Raw genomic sequence first — 16,399 nt, forward strand, 5'->3', positions numbered from 1 at the left:
CACTAACCAGCAAACTCTACTATACCACGCAATTGGGCATCAATTGGCGGTCTTGGCTGAGAATTTTGGGACTGGAAAACATGTGGTTCCAACAGGATGGGTCAATGACGCATACTGCACGAGCCACAACCGATATTCTGAGGACTGTATTTCCGGGTCTAAGCGACCTCTCGTTTTGGTGATTTGCACTGGCCGGCAAGATCACACGATTTAACCATTCCAGACTTCTTTTTGTGGGGTTTCTTGAAGTCAAGAGTCTTTTTTAAAAAGCTTTAGACCCTTGAAGTCTTCAAAGAGAATATTCGTCATGAATGCGAAAACCTAGAGCCGGAAGTTTCGTTTTTTTATTTTTATTAATAACAAATAAAAATAAAATATCACAACTAAATACAATTTTTTACATTAATCAAATACATATATTTACATTAACGTTTCCCATTACGTAAAAGAAATAAACAATTATTGTGTACATAATGGAGAGTGACGTCTTACAATAGTTCATTTTATTTTAATTAATAATGTTTTTAGGATAACATAAATAAATTACAAAAAAGATATAAACGACGTTTTCAATCAGTGTTACATAAATAAGAGTTATAGACGTAATTTTTCACTTCTTACGTATATTGTATTCCTGACTGTACTTTTTATTATCTTTGTACATTTCATTAAAGAAAAATATTCCTCTGTAAGTATAATGATGTCGGGCAGTAGTTGTTTTTAATTTAGGAATTAAGATATTACCACCTTTTCTAGGTCGCGTACTTACGTTTTATGACCTAGAAATACAACTTTTAATTTAGTTCTGGAAAGAATATAGAAAAATGCCATAAATCGGGCGCGTATGGTCATCAATTCTGGCGGCGGCCTCTTGGCCGATAAGATTTTCTCGACTTATAGAAAAAAAAAATTGATATCAAATAAACACAATCTAAAAGCAGAACCAAATTTTTTAATCCCATTTTTCTCTGGTTGCGCGCCCCTGCTTGTATGTCGGTCCTTGAGGGTAATCTTCTCATTTCTGTCAAACTATTTTAAAAGCGCTCCGCTTTTCATTACGTTGATTGTCCGCTATAAATTATTCAGCCTGGGGAAGGTGCTCAGTTGGCTAGTAGGCGGTGGAAGTAGGGGTCTCATTAGCTTGTCTCTCCCCCTCTTTTAATGAGAGTATTCATGGCAGATTTTTTCATACACTTTCAAGTTGTTTATCACGAGAAACAAAGTTAGCGACTTGCCCGCAGTGTTTTGAAAAATGAGATTCATGTTTCATCATCAGCAACACCCTATCCGCTCCTCATTTATTTATTTTTCAGTTATTAATTTTAAAATACACCCAAAGGGCATTTACAACAATAATGCAGGTAAGTACAAATAAAGCAATATTTTAAAAACAATTGTAAATAAAATAAACAAAACGATGTGAAAAAAAAAGTTTTAACAAATATTCAAAATTAATAACAAAAATTAATTCACATTAAGTGTTTAAGATGTAAGTATATGGCACACATATAAAAAATATTCGAAAAAATTGCATGAAAAATAACATTTTAGTAGTGTAAACATCAGAATCAGAATCAGCTGAAAAATATTTAATATTCCAGTTCCTTGAAAAATCCTTCGTTGATCGTGAAATTTCGTTTATCGCAGCTATGTCAAGAACGTATCTCGTTATTTTTGTATTTTGTTATTCATATTTTTACAACAATGTTTGTGTATGTCCAGATACTTGCAGACTGGCTGGATTTCCTCCCTAGGGAGTTATTCATATTTAAATTTAATTCAACGGAGAGGGGAACACATTTTTGAAAAGAGAATATGTAAGTCTAGGCATTTACAGGGCTTATCACCTGTCATTGACTGATTTAAGTGGCCGCTTTACACATGGTGTAACATTCACCATTCTGCCCATGTTTGAACATCCACATTTCCTCAACTCTTCCATCTGTTGACTTTTGTGAATTAAAGAGCTGAAATCTTTATCACGTGGGTGAGATTCATCCGGCTGAACCAAATCACCTACTAGGCAACGCCTGAAAACAATTTCCCTATTTTTATACTTCTTCTTTTACCAGGTAGTTAATTCAACAATGTTTGCGTATGTCTAAATGCTTGCAGAGTGGCTAAATTTCCTCCCTAGTGAGTTATTCATATTTAAATTTATTTCAACAGAGAGGAAAAATATTTTTGAGAAGGGAATATGGAAGTCTAGGCATTTACAGGGCTTATGACCTGTCATTGGCTGGTTTAAGTGGCCAATTTACACACTGTGTAACATTCACCATTCTGCCAATGTTTGAATATCACACTCTTCAGAAAGATGTGACTCACTGCGACCTTCGAACCCTAACATTGAAATATAGAATGAAAATTGCCTGTATGCTGGATTCCGTATTTTCTTCCCAAAATAATTTTCCATCTGTTGCAATTGTCGATAGTGTAAATGTGGTAAATTTTCAGGCAAGGTCGACGAGAAGGCCACGCAGCTGCACGCCATCGCCTCCCTGAAGGTACTGCTGGACGCGACGCGGCCCGGCGGCTCCGTGAGCGGCGGCGCGGGCGGCAGCGGCGCCAGCGGCGCGGCCGGCGTCGCGGCGGGCGGCGCGGCGCTGTCCACCGCTAGCACGGCGTCCGCCAACGCCAGCGACCTGCCCAACGGCATACCGCCCGACCCGCCAGACATAGTGAGACATTATTATTGCTTAACTCATTATAGGACACCTGAAACTAAGTGGTATACTCATCGCCAGAAAAGAATGCCTTTGCTGACCGCAGAGTGAAAGATGTAGGCATTCTTATTTGGCGACGACTTTACTTGCATATACCAACAGAACAATAAATTTAATGTCTCAAGATTATCGTAATAACCACTGAATAGATAATACACTATATCTGTGGTAATTTAGTTATACGATGTCCGTAATTATGTATGTACTCGTATGTTCATTATCATATTTTGTACCTCTTACATTATTTTCATAAAACTTTTCTTTCCTTATCCTTTAAATTAAAATTTATCTTGTTTCTGTTTACTTTATTTTTATTACTGTGTATAAATATATGTATTTTTATTTTATTTGCAACTTCTAAGTGCCTAACATTTCTTAATTATTAAATTGCTTTTTTTTATACCGATATTGAACTTAATCAATAGCTTACACCACTGTGGAAAATTTATATTGACTGTTTTCCCAATTTTTGTTTATATGTATTCTTATTTTCTATATAAAAGTATGTTAACACTGTTGTTTTTTTCCCAAATAAAAATAAATAAATTATAACGTGTACTGCTGAATCAGTCTTCCACTCAGCTGTTTCTAGTGCAATATGTTTATTATCTTTAAAAAGAACATATTTTATTAAGGTTAAAAGTCGTAAATGAACAGAAAATATGAGTTCAATGATAAATTTTGGATTTTTTATAATTTTTTTTTTTTACTAATTTTTTGTTTTTTTTTTACAATAATCATAAGAGGTAAAACAGAGTATTAAAAAAATAAAGAATAATTACATAACCATGAAAAACATATTAACAGTTAGAATAGTAAACAAAAAAATCCCACAAAGGCATGGCCTGCTCGTGAGGTTACAATAAATGTTTATGAACTTTTGCTTCAATTAAAAATAGGCATAATATTTTTGAAAAATATGAGAATGAGAAAAAAATATTTCGTAAAAGATAAGGACGTACTTTTTTTATTTTACAGCAAATAAAAAAAGAAATAAAAAAAGTAAAAAAAAACATTAAAATATTCCTTATCATTAAAGAGAAACAAAATAACAATGTTTGATTATGTCCAAATGCTTGCAGACTGGCTGGATGTCCTCCCTAGGGAGTTGTTCGTATTTAAATTTATTTCAACAGAGAGGGAAAAAGTTTTCAAGAAGGGAATATGGAAGTCTAGGCATTTACAGGGCTTATGACCTGTCACAGTGTGTAAAGTGGCCACTCAAACCAGCCAATGACAGGTCATAAACCCTGTAAATGCCTAGACTTCCAAATTCCCTTCTCGAAAACTTTTTCCCTCTCTGTTGAAATAAATTTAAATAGAAACAAAATATATCATAGAAAAAAAGGGTTAGGATAAATTGTTTACTATAGGAGTTAGAACCATACAAAAACCTGTTAAAGCTCCCAGTTTTATTAACGTTCGCCTACCATGCCCGAAGTTTTGGTTTTAACTCTTGGCAAGGTTGATATGAAATATTTTCTTTAATTGTGCTTTGTTGCAAACTGTCTAATTTGGAAAACTGAACTAATTGTCCCTGAAGCATTCAAATGATCACTTAACCTTCAGTATGACAATGATAACGACAGTTATTTTTAATTGTATTTTTTATTTATTGAAGACTACACGATAACACAACAAATTAGTCAAAAATGTATTTTCTTGCATTATTTTACAAAAAAACTAATCAATAATGTATTCATCTTATTCTGTAGGACGGTGTTTAAAATGCTCACTTTCGTCTACTTGACATTTCATTTTAAAGGCTTGTAATAAAATTTGCAACACGAAAGTAAGTATAATATCTCGTAGAGCAGAATATTTTTTTTCGAATGGCGTAGAACTTTTTGTATTTTGATTTACTTTTAGTGCTCATTTTTAAATCGGAAAAAAACGAACACAACTGAAATTAACACACAATACGTCAAAGTAGGTTGGTACATAATTAAATGTGTTCGCTAAATAATAGCAGTTCTAGGGAAAAATAAAAAAGTTTACAAAATGTATTATTAATGTATAGGTAAGTAAAATAGAAAAGGTCAGAGTGATTTTTACGGCTTTAGAATAATGCAGTTTATTTTGATTTTATCACCGCAAGAATTTTTACTTTATTTATTTATTTATTTATTTACGGACAAAGTCCATTATAAACATTACAATTAAAAGAAATTTTTACAAAGGAATAAAAAAATATAAGGAACAGAAATAAGCAGCAAAGACAGATGATAGATTTTTTAGATTAAGTAAAAAGCATAGGCTAACTATACAGATTCTTTAGCTGATTTGTAAAGAAAGACATCCTTACACCATAATAATCAAGATCTTGATGATCGTTCACCCGCCTGATCATTCTGGGCAAAGGCGACTGTGCACCATAATTGGTCCTGTAGTGACCGAGGAAAAGCATTTCATTATTTCTTAGTCTACGGGTGGGAACGTTAAAAAGAATCTTTTGCAAAATTTCAGGGGCATCAATGAGACAGTTCATAATTTTATACATGCAGATTATATCTGCAATGCATCTGCGTTTTTCAAGACTTGATATGCTTAAAAACCTCTCCATATCAGAATATGAATAGTCTCCTCTTTCCAATCCCATCTTCCATGCAATTTTTCTTATAAAACGATGTTGAACTGATTCAAGGCGCTGATTCATGATTTAAAAACTGACAATTGCAATCGAAGCATACCAACTTCTCCATACTCGTTTCCGAGTCAGTGTAGTCTGACGATTGGATAATTTACAAAATAATTATGTCTACCAGACAGAAAAAAAAACATATACTCCCAGGTATTTGAAACTCTCGACCCTTTCGGTGACTTGGTTGGACTGAGTTAGAGGATTTCGGGCATCAAGGCATGAAGTGTTACACAGTACAGTAAAATTAGAATACTCCTAAATATTATTTTATTTTTTATTAATAATGTACCAAGTAATAGTTTATTCCATTCATGAAATATTAGAGATGGGCCAAGGTACAATACAAACATCGTGTATAATAAATTCCGGTACGTGTAAATAGTACATTAATTTTATAAACACTTTTTTAAGCTATGTGTTTAGTTTCTCATATTCAATAGAAAATGTCATACAATATTTACGGCCAGCAGTTCAAAACACGACAAATAATTACCCGTCAAGAAAGGATAAAGAAAACTGACCTTTGAATATCCAATGGTGGTCCACTTCTATCCGCTATTTGTTGAGCACTTCAATGTGGTAATTTGTATAGTTTTAATGAGCACAATGCGCGATGAAAATCTTGAAGAACAAATCAATCTTGCAGAACAAGCCAGAGCGTGAACAAACGTAAACTATTAAGTCCGCCTGTTTTTTCGTTCGCACTACGGATCTGCCTCGAGCGCGATCATACTGACCAAGCGAAAACGATCCCGCCATATCTGGGCGAAGGATTCAACTACACATTTGATTCGAAATTCAATTAAATGTGCAGTCAATAAATCGATTTAATTTACCTCTTCTTGACATGGATAATCATCGCGTAAATTGAACCTCTGGCCACAACACATCGTAATATAAAAATAACCATTGCTTATTTCCCAAAGTAACAATATGTATGTATTTTGTATCATTTATATATCTTTCCTAATAGCCTGTTTTTATTTAGGATGACGAGCCACCCCCAGCGCCCTTGGACATGTCCTGGCCTCAGGGGTGGAAGAAGCGCCTTACTTATCTTCTCGTTGCCCCTATCATCTTTCCGCTGTGGATTACCTTACCTGACACCAGGACGCCCAAAGGTGAGACCCTTGAGCCTTTATAATAATCACCATGCTCGAAATATTATTTGTATTTTCTCACCTCAACCAAGACAACAGTGCCATTCAAGACGCTCTCTAGGAGGTAATGAAAGCGTTGCTAAAGAGTAGTGGTAAATCGCAGGGGCAGAAAACCCAGGCTTGAGGAAAATCACACTTGTTTGTTGTAACTGTTTAGATGGTAAATTTATATTACGGACGAGAATTAAATTATTTTTTTTTTTAAATTTTATGTGTGGTATTCTGAGTATACAGTGTAATAAAACAACAAATTTGTTAATTTTGCGAAAATTTGCTGACGTGTATTTATGTTCTTTCTATAGTCTAGAATTTCTACATCACTGAAGTGATTTAAAATTTAATGAAAATAAAAACTGCGCTCTTACGTTTGACGGCTTTTGATAACCTATTTACACTGAGCAGTTTTGTGATAAATTGTCCCGAAGAAAGTTTGAGCATCTTGAAGCCGGACTGTGCTACACTATTTGTTTTATCAAAGACTTAACCCGTAACTACTATGTATGAGTAAAAAAAGCCCATTGACAACTCATTTTTTAGTGACCGATCAAAACAAGAGTTTTAACTTTTAACCTAATCTGAAACCGAATTGCGGCTTCTGCTTTAGTTTCAGCCAAAACTGAAACATATTAAAATACACTTATTTGTTTATAAATTTGTATAAACCACTTAATTTTTTTAAAATTACACTCGACCGGTTTCGAGGTTACTACCTCATCGTCAGGAATTTAACTAACTTATAATTACACGATTTATATAATAAAATATTGTATGAAAGAGACAGAAAATTGAAAGAAAGAGAGAGAAAGAAGATAAAATAAATCATAACGGGAATAGTTTTAAAAGAGGACTCGAAGTTAAATTTAATTGATTATTTATTATTTGAAGTTTTTGATTAATGGCTTTACTAATTTCTAATCGTTCTAAATTATCTAAACGAAAACCATTTTTATTGACATGCAAAATTTCTACACACGTTTCTTGATTGAATTCATGGTTTTCAGATATAAGATGATTTGCGAATTCTGAAAAATTATTATTATTATCTCTTTATTTCAATTTTCTGTCTCTTTCATACAATATTTTATTATATAAATAGCAACGCGTGTAATTATAAGTTAGTTAAATTCCTGACGATGAGTTAGTAACCTCGAAACCGGTCGAAGTGTAATTAAAAATAAATAAAATTAAGTGGTTTATACAAATTTATAAACAAATAAGTGTAAAATGTCATACCACAAAGTGAAAAATGTTTTCGATAACAATAACATATTTAAATAAGTTAAAAGTTTAAATTTGTGACCACAGATAGGGAAAACGTTTTTGCGAAGGGAATATGAAGGTCCAGGCATTTATAGGGCTTATGACTTGTTATTGGCTGGTTTAAGTGGCCAATTTACGCATTGTGTAACTTCACCATTCTGCCTATGTTTGAACATCTACATTTCCCCAGCCCATCAATCTGTTGACTTTTGTGAAGTAAAAGAGCTGAAACCCTTATTATGTGGTTCAGCCGGATGAATGTCAGATGGAAGAGTTGAGAAAATAGGGATGTTTTAACAGCAGAATGGTGAGTGTTACACAGTGTGTAAAATGACCACTTAAATTAGTCAATGACAGGTCCATAAGCCCTGTAAACCTTCATATTTATTTCTCAAAAATGATTTCCCTCTCTGTGGTCACAAATTAAAAAAAAAAACTTTCTAGGGAGGAAATTCTGCCAGTCTGCAAGTATTTGGACATTCTCAAAACAATGTTAAGTTAAAAATCGCTACAACACGCCCCCAAATTGAGGCATTTTTATTGTTAAACCTTATTAATTTATTTAAATACATGTGTCTTAAATAAAATACTTACAAATGAAATAAAAGGCGTAAATTTTATGAGTAAATTTTGGATTTTTATCGCTTTTTGGTTCGTTGTTATTTATTTATTTAATTTTACAATACGCCCATTTACAAAAAATACAGGTAAGTGAAAACATGGTAATAATTTTAATTTTAATTTTTTATTTTATTTTATTTATTTTTGCACCACAACAGGCCAGGAGGCCCAAATACAGTGGTGAATTACATCACAGAACACCCAGGCTTGAGAAAATACACACTTTAATTTTTTTGTGTTCTCACCGGGAATCGAACCCGGAATCTTTCGTGTGTGAGTCAAGCGTCTTGACCACTACACCACGAAGGCCGCCTAATATAGCAAGAGCACGATTTTTCAAGATGTGTATAAACCAAAAAAGCACGCTGTAATGCAAAATCAAAAGTAAAACTTTGAGTAAAAAAAAAATTGATAAAATGTAATATTGATAGTAAGTTATAAAAATATTTTATTTTTATAACTTACTATCTATAATATATAATATATTATTTTTTCAAATATGCCATTCTTTTTGCAAACGTTAAACTACGGTCTTCTCACCAACAGAGGGGTGTATTTATGTAAAAAACGTTTTTTTTTTTATGTATTGAATTAAAATTTATTTAGTATTACCAAAAATTCAGTAAAAAGAATTAAATGGGTAGAAATTACAAGGAGCTTAAGGAATGAATCTGATTAAGATCCACAAAAAACAAATGCTTTTTGTAAACATGTAAAAACAAACTTTTTTATACTTAAAAAACATCTTTCCATTTTTTGTAAATGCATTTTCCTCGAATGTAACCCTGGTAGATCGATGAATAAAATATTTATGCTCCTTACTTATTTTTTTACATATTGGATTGAAGATTTCAATATCTACGAACACGCACGGCGTAAAGATCTATATTTCTCTGAAAACCGAACGTAAATCGGTTTAGCCGTTAAGGAAGAGTTTTGTGACATCAAACGTACAGAGGAATTATATATATAAATATTGTTATTATACACATTAAACTTTAATAAAAATTGTGGTCCAAATTGACCCATACACGGTGGGGACGTAATATTTCTTGGACGATTGTAGTTAAGGGTTGAAACTTCTGACCCAGTTTCCAATCTGTTCTGGGTAGACATAAGCAAACAATGAAGCCGAACAAAAAAATCACGTTTCCAACACTGGGGGAACTTTCATTTCCGCTTTGTGGTTCGCGGAAGGTATTACAATAGTTTTGCAAAATTTAAAAAATCCTTCTTCATATTTCTAATTTCAAATAATAGCTTTCAATTAGTGTAAAATGTTTACAATAAGTTTTTATGGATCCCTGTGGAAATTACCATTGTGCTGTTTCGTTGATAACAAAATGAAACCCTGTAATATTTTATTTTAATAGGGAAATCAACAGTTCTACATATATATTTTTAGTAAACAAACAGATATAGAGTACAGATACTCAGAACTAATAACAGATTTCCACATAGTATACAAAGTTAGTAAAGAAAATATATTACATATCAAATAAATACAATAATTTCTACATATAAAAATGTTATTTTCATGTACTCAATAATCAAAGATTTTTTAAATATTAATTTTGAGAACATTAAGTTACTGTAAATTGGGCGGGATTAGGACAAGAATGCTTGAAGAGAGGATAAGGAGGGGAAGTGAGATGTACATATTTATTATTGTCTACTAAGTTACATAATACATTTTGAGTGTAAATTTTAAATCTGACAGAGTGATGTTTGTGTAATCTATATTTTTAAATTTTGTATTGTACATTGAAAAAGTCCTACGAAAAAAAGCATTTTTAACATACGATGTTTTACTTATTGGTACATGAAACAGGTTGTACCGTCTACAAATCCTGTCTGGCACATGTATTGTTATTAAACCAAGCAGCTCTGTACAGTCAACCATTCCTGTCATAACTTTGCAAAGCAGTAGTTGGTCCGCACACACTCTGCGGTATTGTAGAGAAATGATTCCATGGAAGGTGGAGGCAGTGAGAGTAGATACATAAGAAATGCCGGTTTTGTATTTAAGGTACTTTATAAATTTGTTTTGAATATTTTCTATTCTACTTATATATATGGCATACTGGGGATTCCATATCTGAGAGGCGTATTCCAAATGGCTTCTGACAAATGTATAATATAATGAAATAAGGGCCTTTGGATTATCAAAGTGTTTACTCATTCGAATTATGAAACCTAACATGCTCAATGCTTTGGAGGTAATTTTATTGATATGCGATTCAAAAAGTAGTTTTGAGTCTAAAACAATCCCAAGATCTTTAATTTCGTGCTTTCTCATTAGTACATTATGCAGGTGTATTTTCACTATTAAAAATATTGCTTACAAAATAATATGTTTCGAGTATTGGCTTACGAGTCTACGTGTTTTTAATTATTTATTTGGAACAAAAAGCATATTTATTTTTACATATATGCGTATTGTAGAGTCTTAGAATAAAATAAACTTAAATTGAGAAAGATAATGGCACCTCTTTCCAAGGAAACTACAGCTTTATTAATAATTTACATTATAATGCGTACACAGACAGTAAAATAATCAATATTTTGAGAATGTACAAATGTTTGTAGCCAGGCTGGATTTCCTCCCTAAGGAGTTATTTAAATCCAAATTTATTGCAACGGAAAGGGAAAATATTTTTGAGAAGGGAACGTGGATGGCGTTGGCTAGTGGGTGAATAAATCTCACCCACATGATAAAGGTTTCAGCTCTTTTATTTCACAAAAGTCAACAGATGGAAGAGTTGAGAAAATGAGGATGTTTTAACATAGGCAGAATGGTAAATTTTACACAGTTTGTAAGCCCACTTAAACCAGCTTAGACGGGTCATAAGCCATGTGAATTCCTAGACTTCCATACACCTCTCTCAAAAATTTTTGCCTTCACTTTTGCAATAAGTTTTAATCTAAAACAGTGTTCGTAGACGAAAATCAGTGTTTGATTTCTAATATTATAAGTTTACAAATATTTTCTAATGTAGCACAAACATTTGATTGATTGATTTAAAGAATACAATTTAAAAAAATATAATTGCAATAAAAAAATGAAATCCTCTAAGGATTCGAACCCCCGCCTTCGTCATTAGAAAGCAACGACCCATCCGCGCAGCTATTACGTGTTTTGGGTGAAGCGCTGAAAAAGTCATAATTAAAACTGGATAATTCATTAGCGTACCGGTGCATCTTGTTTAAGTCTGACTATTATAACTTGTCTTGAAATTAAACACTATTTCTTAATAAATGAACAAACATTTGATTTTTTAAAATGCATAAAAAAAAACATGATTGTCAAAAAAACTGGAACCCGTGAGGACTCGAACAAAACATTAACTGCCCCCGGTCATTAGAAAGTAACGACCCATCCGCGCAGCTATTACGTGTTTTGGGTGAAGCGCTGAAAAATTCATAATTAAAACCGGAAAAAAAATAAGCGTACCGGTGCATATTGTTTAAGTCTAACTATTACAACTTGTCTTGAAATAAAACAATATTTCTTAGTAAGTAAGATAAAAACTAAATAATTTTAAAGTATTCCTTACCGAGTACGATAGTTCACCAAACAAAACATAAATTACGTTTTAAGAATTATTGTTTCATCGACTTTTATTTCACATTATTATTCACAAAACGACATAAGTTTTACGTTTTATAATTTTTCAAATATATTTATTCTTAACACTATACACTAGTAACGTTTTTATCATAACTCTAACTTAATTTTTAAAGTTTAAATGGATACTGAAGAATAACCTACAATATTTAACTGTCATCGTATGCACAAAAACGAATTACAGTTAAAAAACAATTAGCGAATCTTTGTTTTTTAAAATGGCGGCCTCCGTGGTGTAGTGGTCAAGACGCTTGACTCACGCACGGAAGGTTCCGGGTTCGATTCCCGGTGAGAACACAAAAATTATAAATGTGATTTTTCTCAAGCCTGGTTGTTCTGTAATGTAATTCACCACTGTAATTGGGTCTCCTGGCCTGTTGTGGTGCAAAAAAAAATGAAATGAAGTAATGAAATATCGAATGAAATTAATTTAAAAAAAAAAAAAAAAAAACCCACTAAAGGATTTATACTATATTATGGATTAAAATATCGATTAAAATATCAAAATATTAATTTATTTTAAAGCAAATTTACTTTCAAACCACCGAAACATAAGTATGATCAATTACTGTCAATTACTTACTTATTATTGTAACTTCCGTGTTAAGACATACAAAATATATTCGTTATCTCTTTCTCACACATAACGAGTGCGTATATTGTCACCGACCTTAGACGGTCGTAAGTCAAATTGATGTATTTTAAAGAATACTAGCCCTTATGAAGAAGTATTGAAAGACTAATTGCATAAATGAAAGCTGCAAGATTTTACTGTAATCGCAAGTGTAATTTTTCGAACCAGATTCTAAAATTTTAGGTTTAAGACGTATTTGAATTCGTGTTTTCAAGTCAGCCGAGTAATCTCGTGTAATCTAGTAGTAATAATTTTGGCCAATAGAGGCGCAACTGGTCGCTGTATGGAATAAAGGAATATGATATAAATTTACTTACCCAAGAAAAGTAATATATTTTTTTGGTGATATGTTTTTTCCTAATAATACTGTAACATAAAACATAACTTTCGATGTCAAAAAAATATGGTAAGCTGCATGTAATCGATTATAAGGAGCATTCGCCCCTGCTATACTCACCCTCACTAACATGTACAATAATAAAACTGATTACACTAAAACAAGTACTTAGCATGAATAATATTATTATTTTACGTATAATAAAAGTTATCTTCATAATGTAATTGAGACACATTTTATGTACATATATATTTTTACCGATATATTAAAACCACTGTATATATATATTTTTTTTTTTTAAACTATATTTATTTATTTACGCCTTTTATCAAAATACATTTTTACGTTCACTTTGCCGAGCTAACAAGGGTACATACCCCGTTCCAAGCTAGGCAATTACATTCTAATATATAATAAAAGTTTACAAATGAATAGTGAGCACAGACAAATAAAATATAAACTTATTCGTATACACATTTTGATACATATACATACACACATACGCATATATACAAACATATATACACACAACACATACACACACATACATACACCCATGCGCATACACATACATACATTCATAAAAACATAGACAATTTATTTATGCGAAACTTCATGGTTGCCATCTATAAATATATTTTTTAAAATTATTCCTTATTATCATATTTTATTTTCGACACCCAGTTAGAATCTCCAATCCGTGGCATGCATTAACTTTTCTGACTCTCTCTCTGTCATGTTGTTCTATAATGTGTTTTGTTTTTATGAGAAAAATAACAATAAAAAAAAAGTAAAATATGCCCGCCCTTATGCATATGTTTGCAAACTGTATAAAGTGTTTAAATAAATAAATATAAATTTAGAAGAAGCGAGGTTTGTATGCAAAGACAGAGTGATGTGATGTTCTATCATCTCCACCTACCCCTACGGGAAAACGGCGTGATAGTTTGTTTGTTGTTTGTTAGTATGTATTTTTGATGTCGTGTTTTTAATTTTATTTTTTATACATTAAACGCTCATAGGGCTTTTATAATACAAATTCGCTTATTTGTAATACATGATTCAGTTCATAAACAATAATAGGTGGCAAGTAAGGTAATAAAAACATGTTTTAAAATATACAACAGGCGTTATTTAAAAATACCCAATTTACTTCTACAAAGTGTAACTTAATATCTAAAATAAGAAAACTGAAAATAAAGAAATAAAAAATGCACGCACATGTGTATATATATACAAATATGGAAAGGTTATTTCATCAATATAATAATTAAGTGGCGAAAGAGTGACTAATTTTAAAATCGTTTTTAATTTTAATTATTTATTTTTTTTGTATCACAACTGGCCAGAAGGCCCAATAACAGTTGAGAATTACACCACAAAACACCCAGGCTTGAGAAAAATCACATTTTAATTTTCAAGCGTCTTGACCACTACACCACGGAGGCCGCCATTACTTATTATATTGTACTTTACATAATTTTTGATTTGATTAACGCAGGCGAAGTATTAAATATATCAAAAAGATCACTCAGTTTATTGGCATTTTTGAGGATATGTAATCGCATCAAAAAGATCACTCAATTTATTGGCATTTATGTGTAAATCATTAAAGCTAGGGTTTCCTAGGACAGCGGTGCCCGTATTTTAACGGCCTTAGTGAACGGTGATGCGGTGGATAACCGTCGTAACGGTGACTAGAGTGTGGTTTCCTAGGAAAACGGTGTTATCAACACCATTTAACACCGTTTCACTAGGAAACCACTCTCTAGTCGTCGTTACGACGGCTGTCTGCCGCATCACCGTTCACTACGGCCGTTAAAATACGGGCACCGCTGTCCTAAGAAACCCTAGCTTAACGGAGAGAACTGAGCATAATTTGTTTGAAATAATTTTGTGTGAAAAGTACATCTAAGTCTGTTGGTCTTAAATGGAATTTTCATTTAGCAAGCATATATATATATATATATATTTAGTAGGATAATTTATATAGCGCCATTTTTGTGAAAATCACCTCAAGGGCGCTGTACAATTTATAAATATCCCAGTACGTCTTGCAGCTACAGAGCACATGGACGCTTGGGATTCTAGTTCCTCGTTTTCAATTAAGATCAATAAAAAATTATAACAGATAAGAGCTAGATTACAGGACGTCTTGCAGCTACAGAGCGCATAGACAGTTAGAAATTCAGCCCCCATTCACACATTTAAAAAATTGACAAATAAGTTTATTGTATTAATGATATTTAAAAAAAAAAATATGAGTAATAAAAAGGAGTAAGATTACAACACGTCTTGCAGCTACTAAGCGTATAGAAGATTGGAATTCTAGACCCCATTTACAAAATTTAGGTATTTTAAAGTTGATTAATTAAAGCTAGATAACCAATAATCGAGCAGCTACAAAGCGCATGGACGAGTGGAGTTCTAGCAAGTTTAAAATAATATCAATAAATTTACAAAAAATAGAGCATTGTAGTAAATTAATCAAGTGTTATAATTGATATAATTGATATGATGATGATAATTTCTGGAAACGCACGTGCGTAGTTACTGGGGGATTATGCCTATTGTTCCAACGACTTGGTGTCCATTTTGGTACGTATTATTTCGTTTTATGAGACGCAACATTCCTGTTCAATTCACTTTTTACATGAATATTACACAAACGCGTGTATGAGCGGTTTGATAGATCATTTCGTATGTTATTAGAAGGCAGAAATTTGAAATATTATGTATTTATCAACAAATGTCAGTTCACTATTAGTAGACAATCATAGACATAGACAATCTATAACATTATTCACAATATTGTGTTCTGTGACAACATCAGCGTCTAGTTGAAAAAATATTCACACATTAATTATTCTCAAACTTGTCCTCAGGAAAGCGATGGTTCCCCATCACGTTTCTGGGCTCCATAATGTGGATCGCCGCCTACTCCTATCTCATGGTGTGGTGGGCCAACGTGGTGGGCGACACGGCCCGCATCCCGCCCGAGGTCATGGGCCTGACCTTCCTGGCCGCGGGCACGTCCATCCCCGACCTCATCACCTCCGTCATCGTGGCCCGCAAGGGGTTCGGGGACATGGCCGTCTCCAGCAGCGTGGGGAGCAACATCTTCGACGTCACAGTCGGGTGAGTCACAGTTCATGTTAGCATATCCATCTTTGACCGTCCTTTAACATAGCGGTCTTCAGCGGGGTAAAATGAAATAATGATTTGCGGGGTAGGTTACAATTCGCACAATCGTGCAATGTAGAAAGAACTTACAATCATTTCGCTGTGACAAGATTAAATTAAAATAGTAAACTCTATTGTGGCTATGATGTAACAAGAGTCTACATATGATACAGGACCTGATATATGAATACATTAATATTAATACTAAA

At 32.7% G+C, this 16,399-nt stretch overlaps 1 protein-coding gene across 1 annotated transcript; it reads left to right on the plus strand.

Moving 5' to 3' along the window:
• The first annotated feature begins 990 nt into the window (after window positions 1-990).
• LOC148279646 (sodium/potassium/calcium exchanger Nckx30C-like) lies at window positions 991-16,149 on the plus strand. Its single transcript, XM_088229631.1, has 4 exons — window positions 991-1,006; window positions 2,458-2,681; window positions 6,356-6,488; window positions 15,893-16,149. The coding sequence occupies exons 1-4, from the start codon at window positions 991-993 to the stop codon at window positions 16,147-16,149; spliced, it is 630 nt and encodes a 209-aa protein (XP_088085757.1).
• The last annotated feature ends 250 nt before the right edge of the window (window positions 16,150-16,399 follow it).

The sequence above is a fragment of the Micrasema longulum genome, unplaced genomic scaffold (genome assembly GCF_059751315.1).
Source record: "Micrasema longulum isolate JH-2025_06_02 unplaced genomic scaffold, ASM5975131v1 h1tg000689l, whole genome shotgun sequence".
Taxonomy (NCBI): Eukaryota; Metazoa; Arthropoda; class Insecta; order Trichoptera; family Brachycentridae; genus Micrasema; species Micrasema longulum.

Bases quoted from the DNA above. Each gene is read 5' to 3' on its own strand.
- LOC148279646 (XM_088229631.1), top strand. The intron at 2,682-6,355 runs GTGAGACATTAT...GTTTTTATTTAG, and splicing joins CGCCCGACCCGCCAGACATA to GATGACGAGCCACCCCCAGC. The intron at 6,489-15,892 runs GTGAGACCCTTG...ACTTGTCCTCAG, and splicing joins TGACACCAGGACGCCCAAAG to GAAAGCGATGGTTCCCCATC.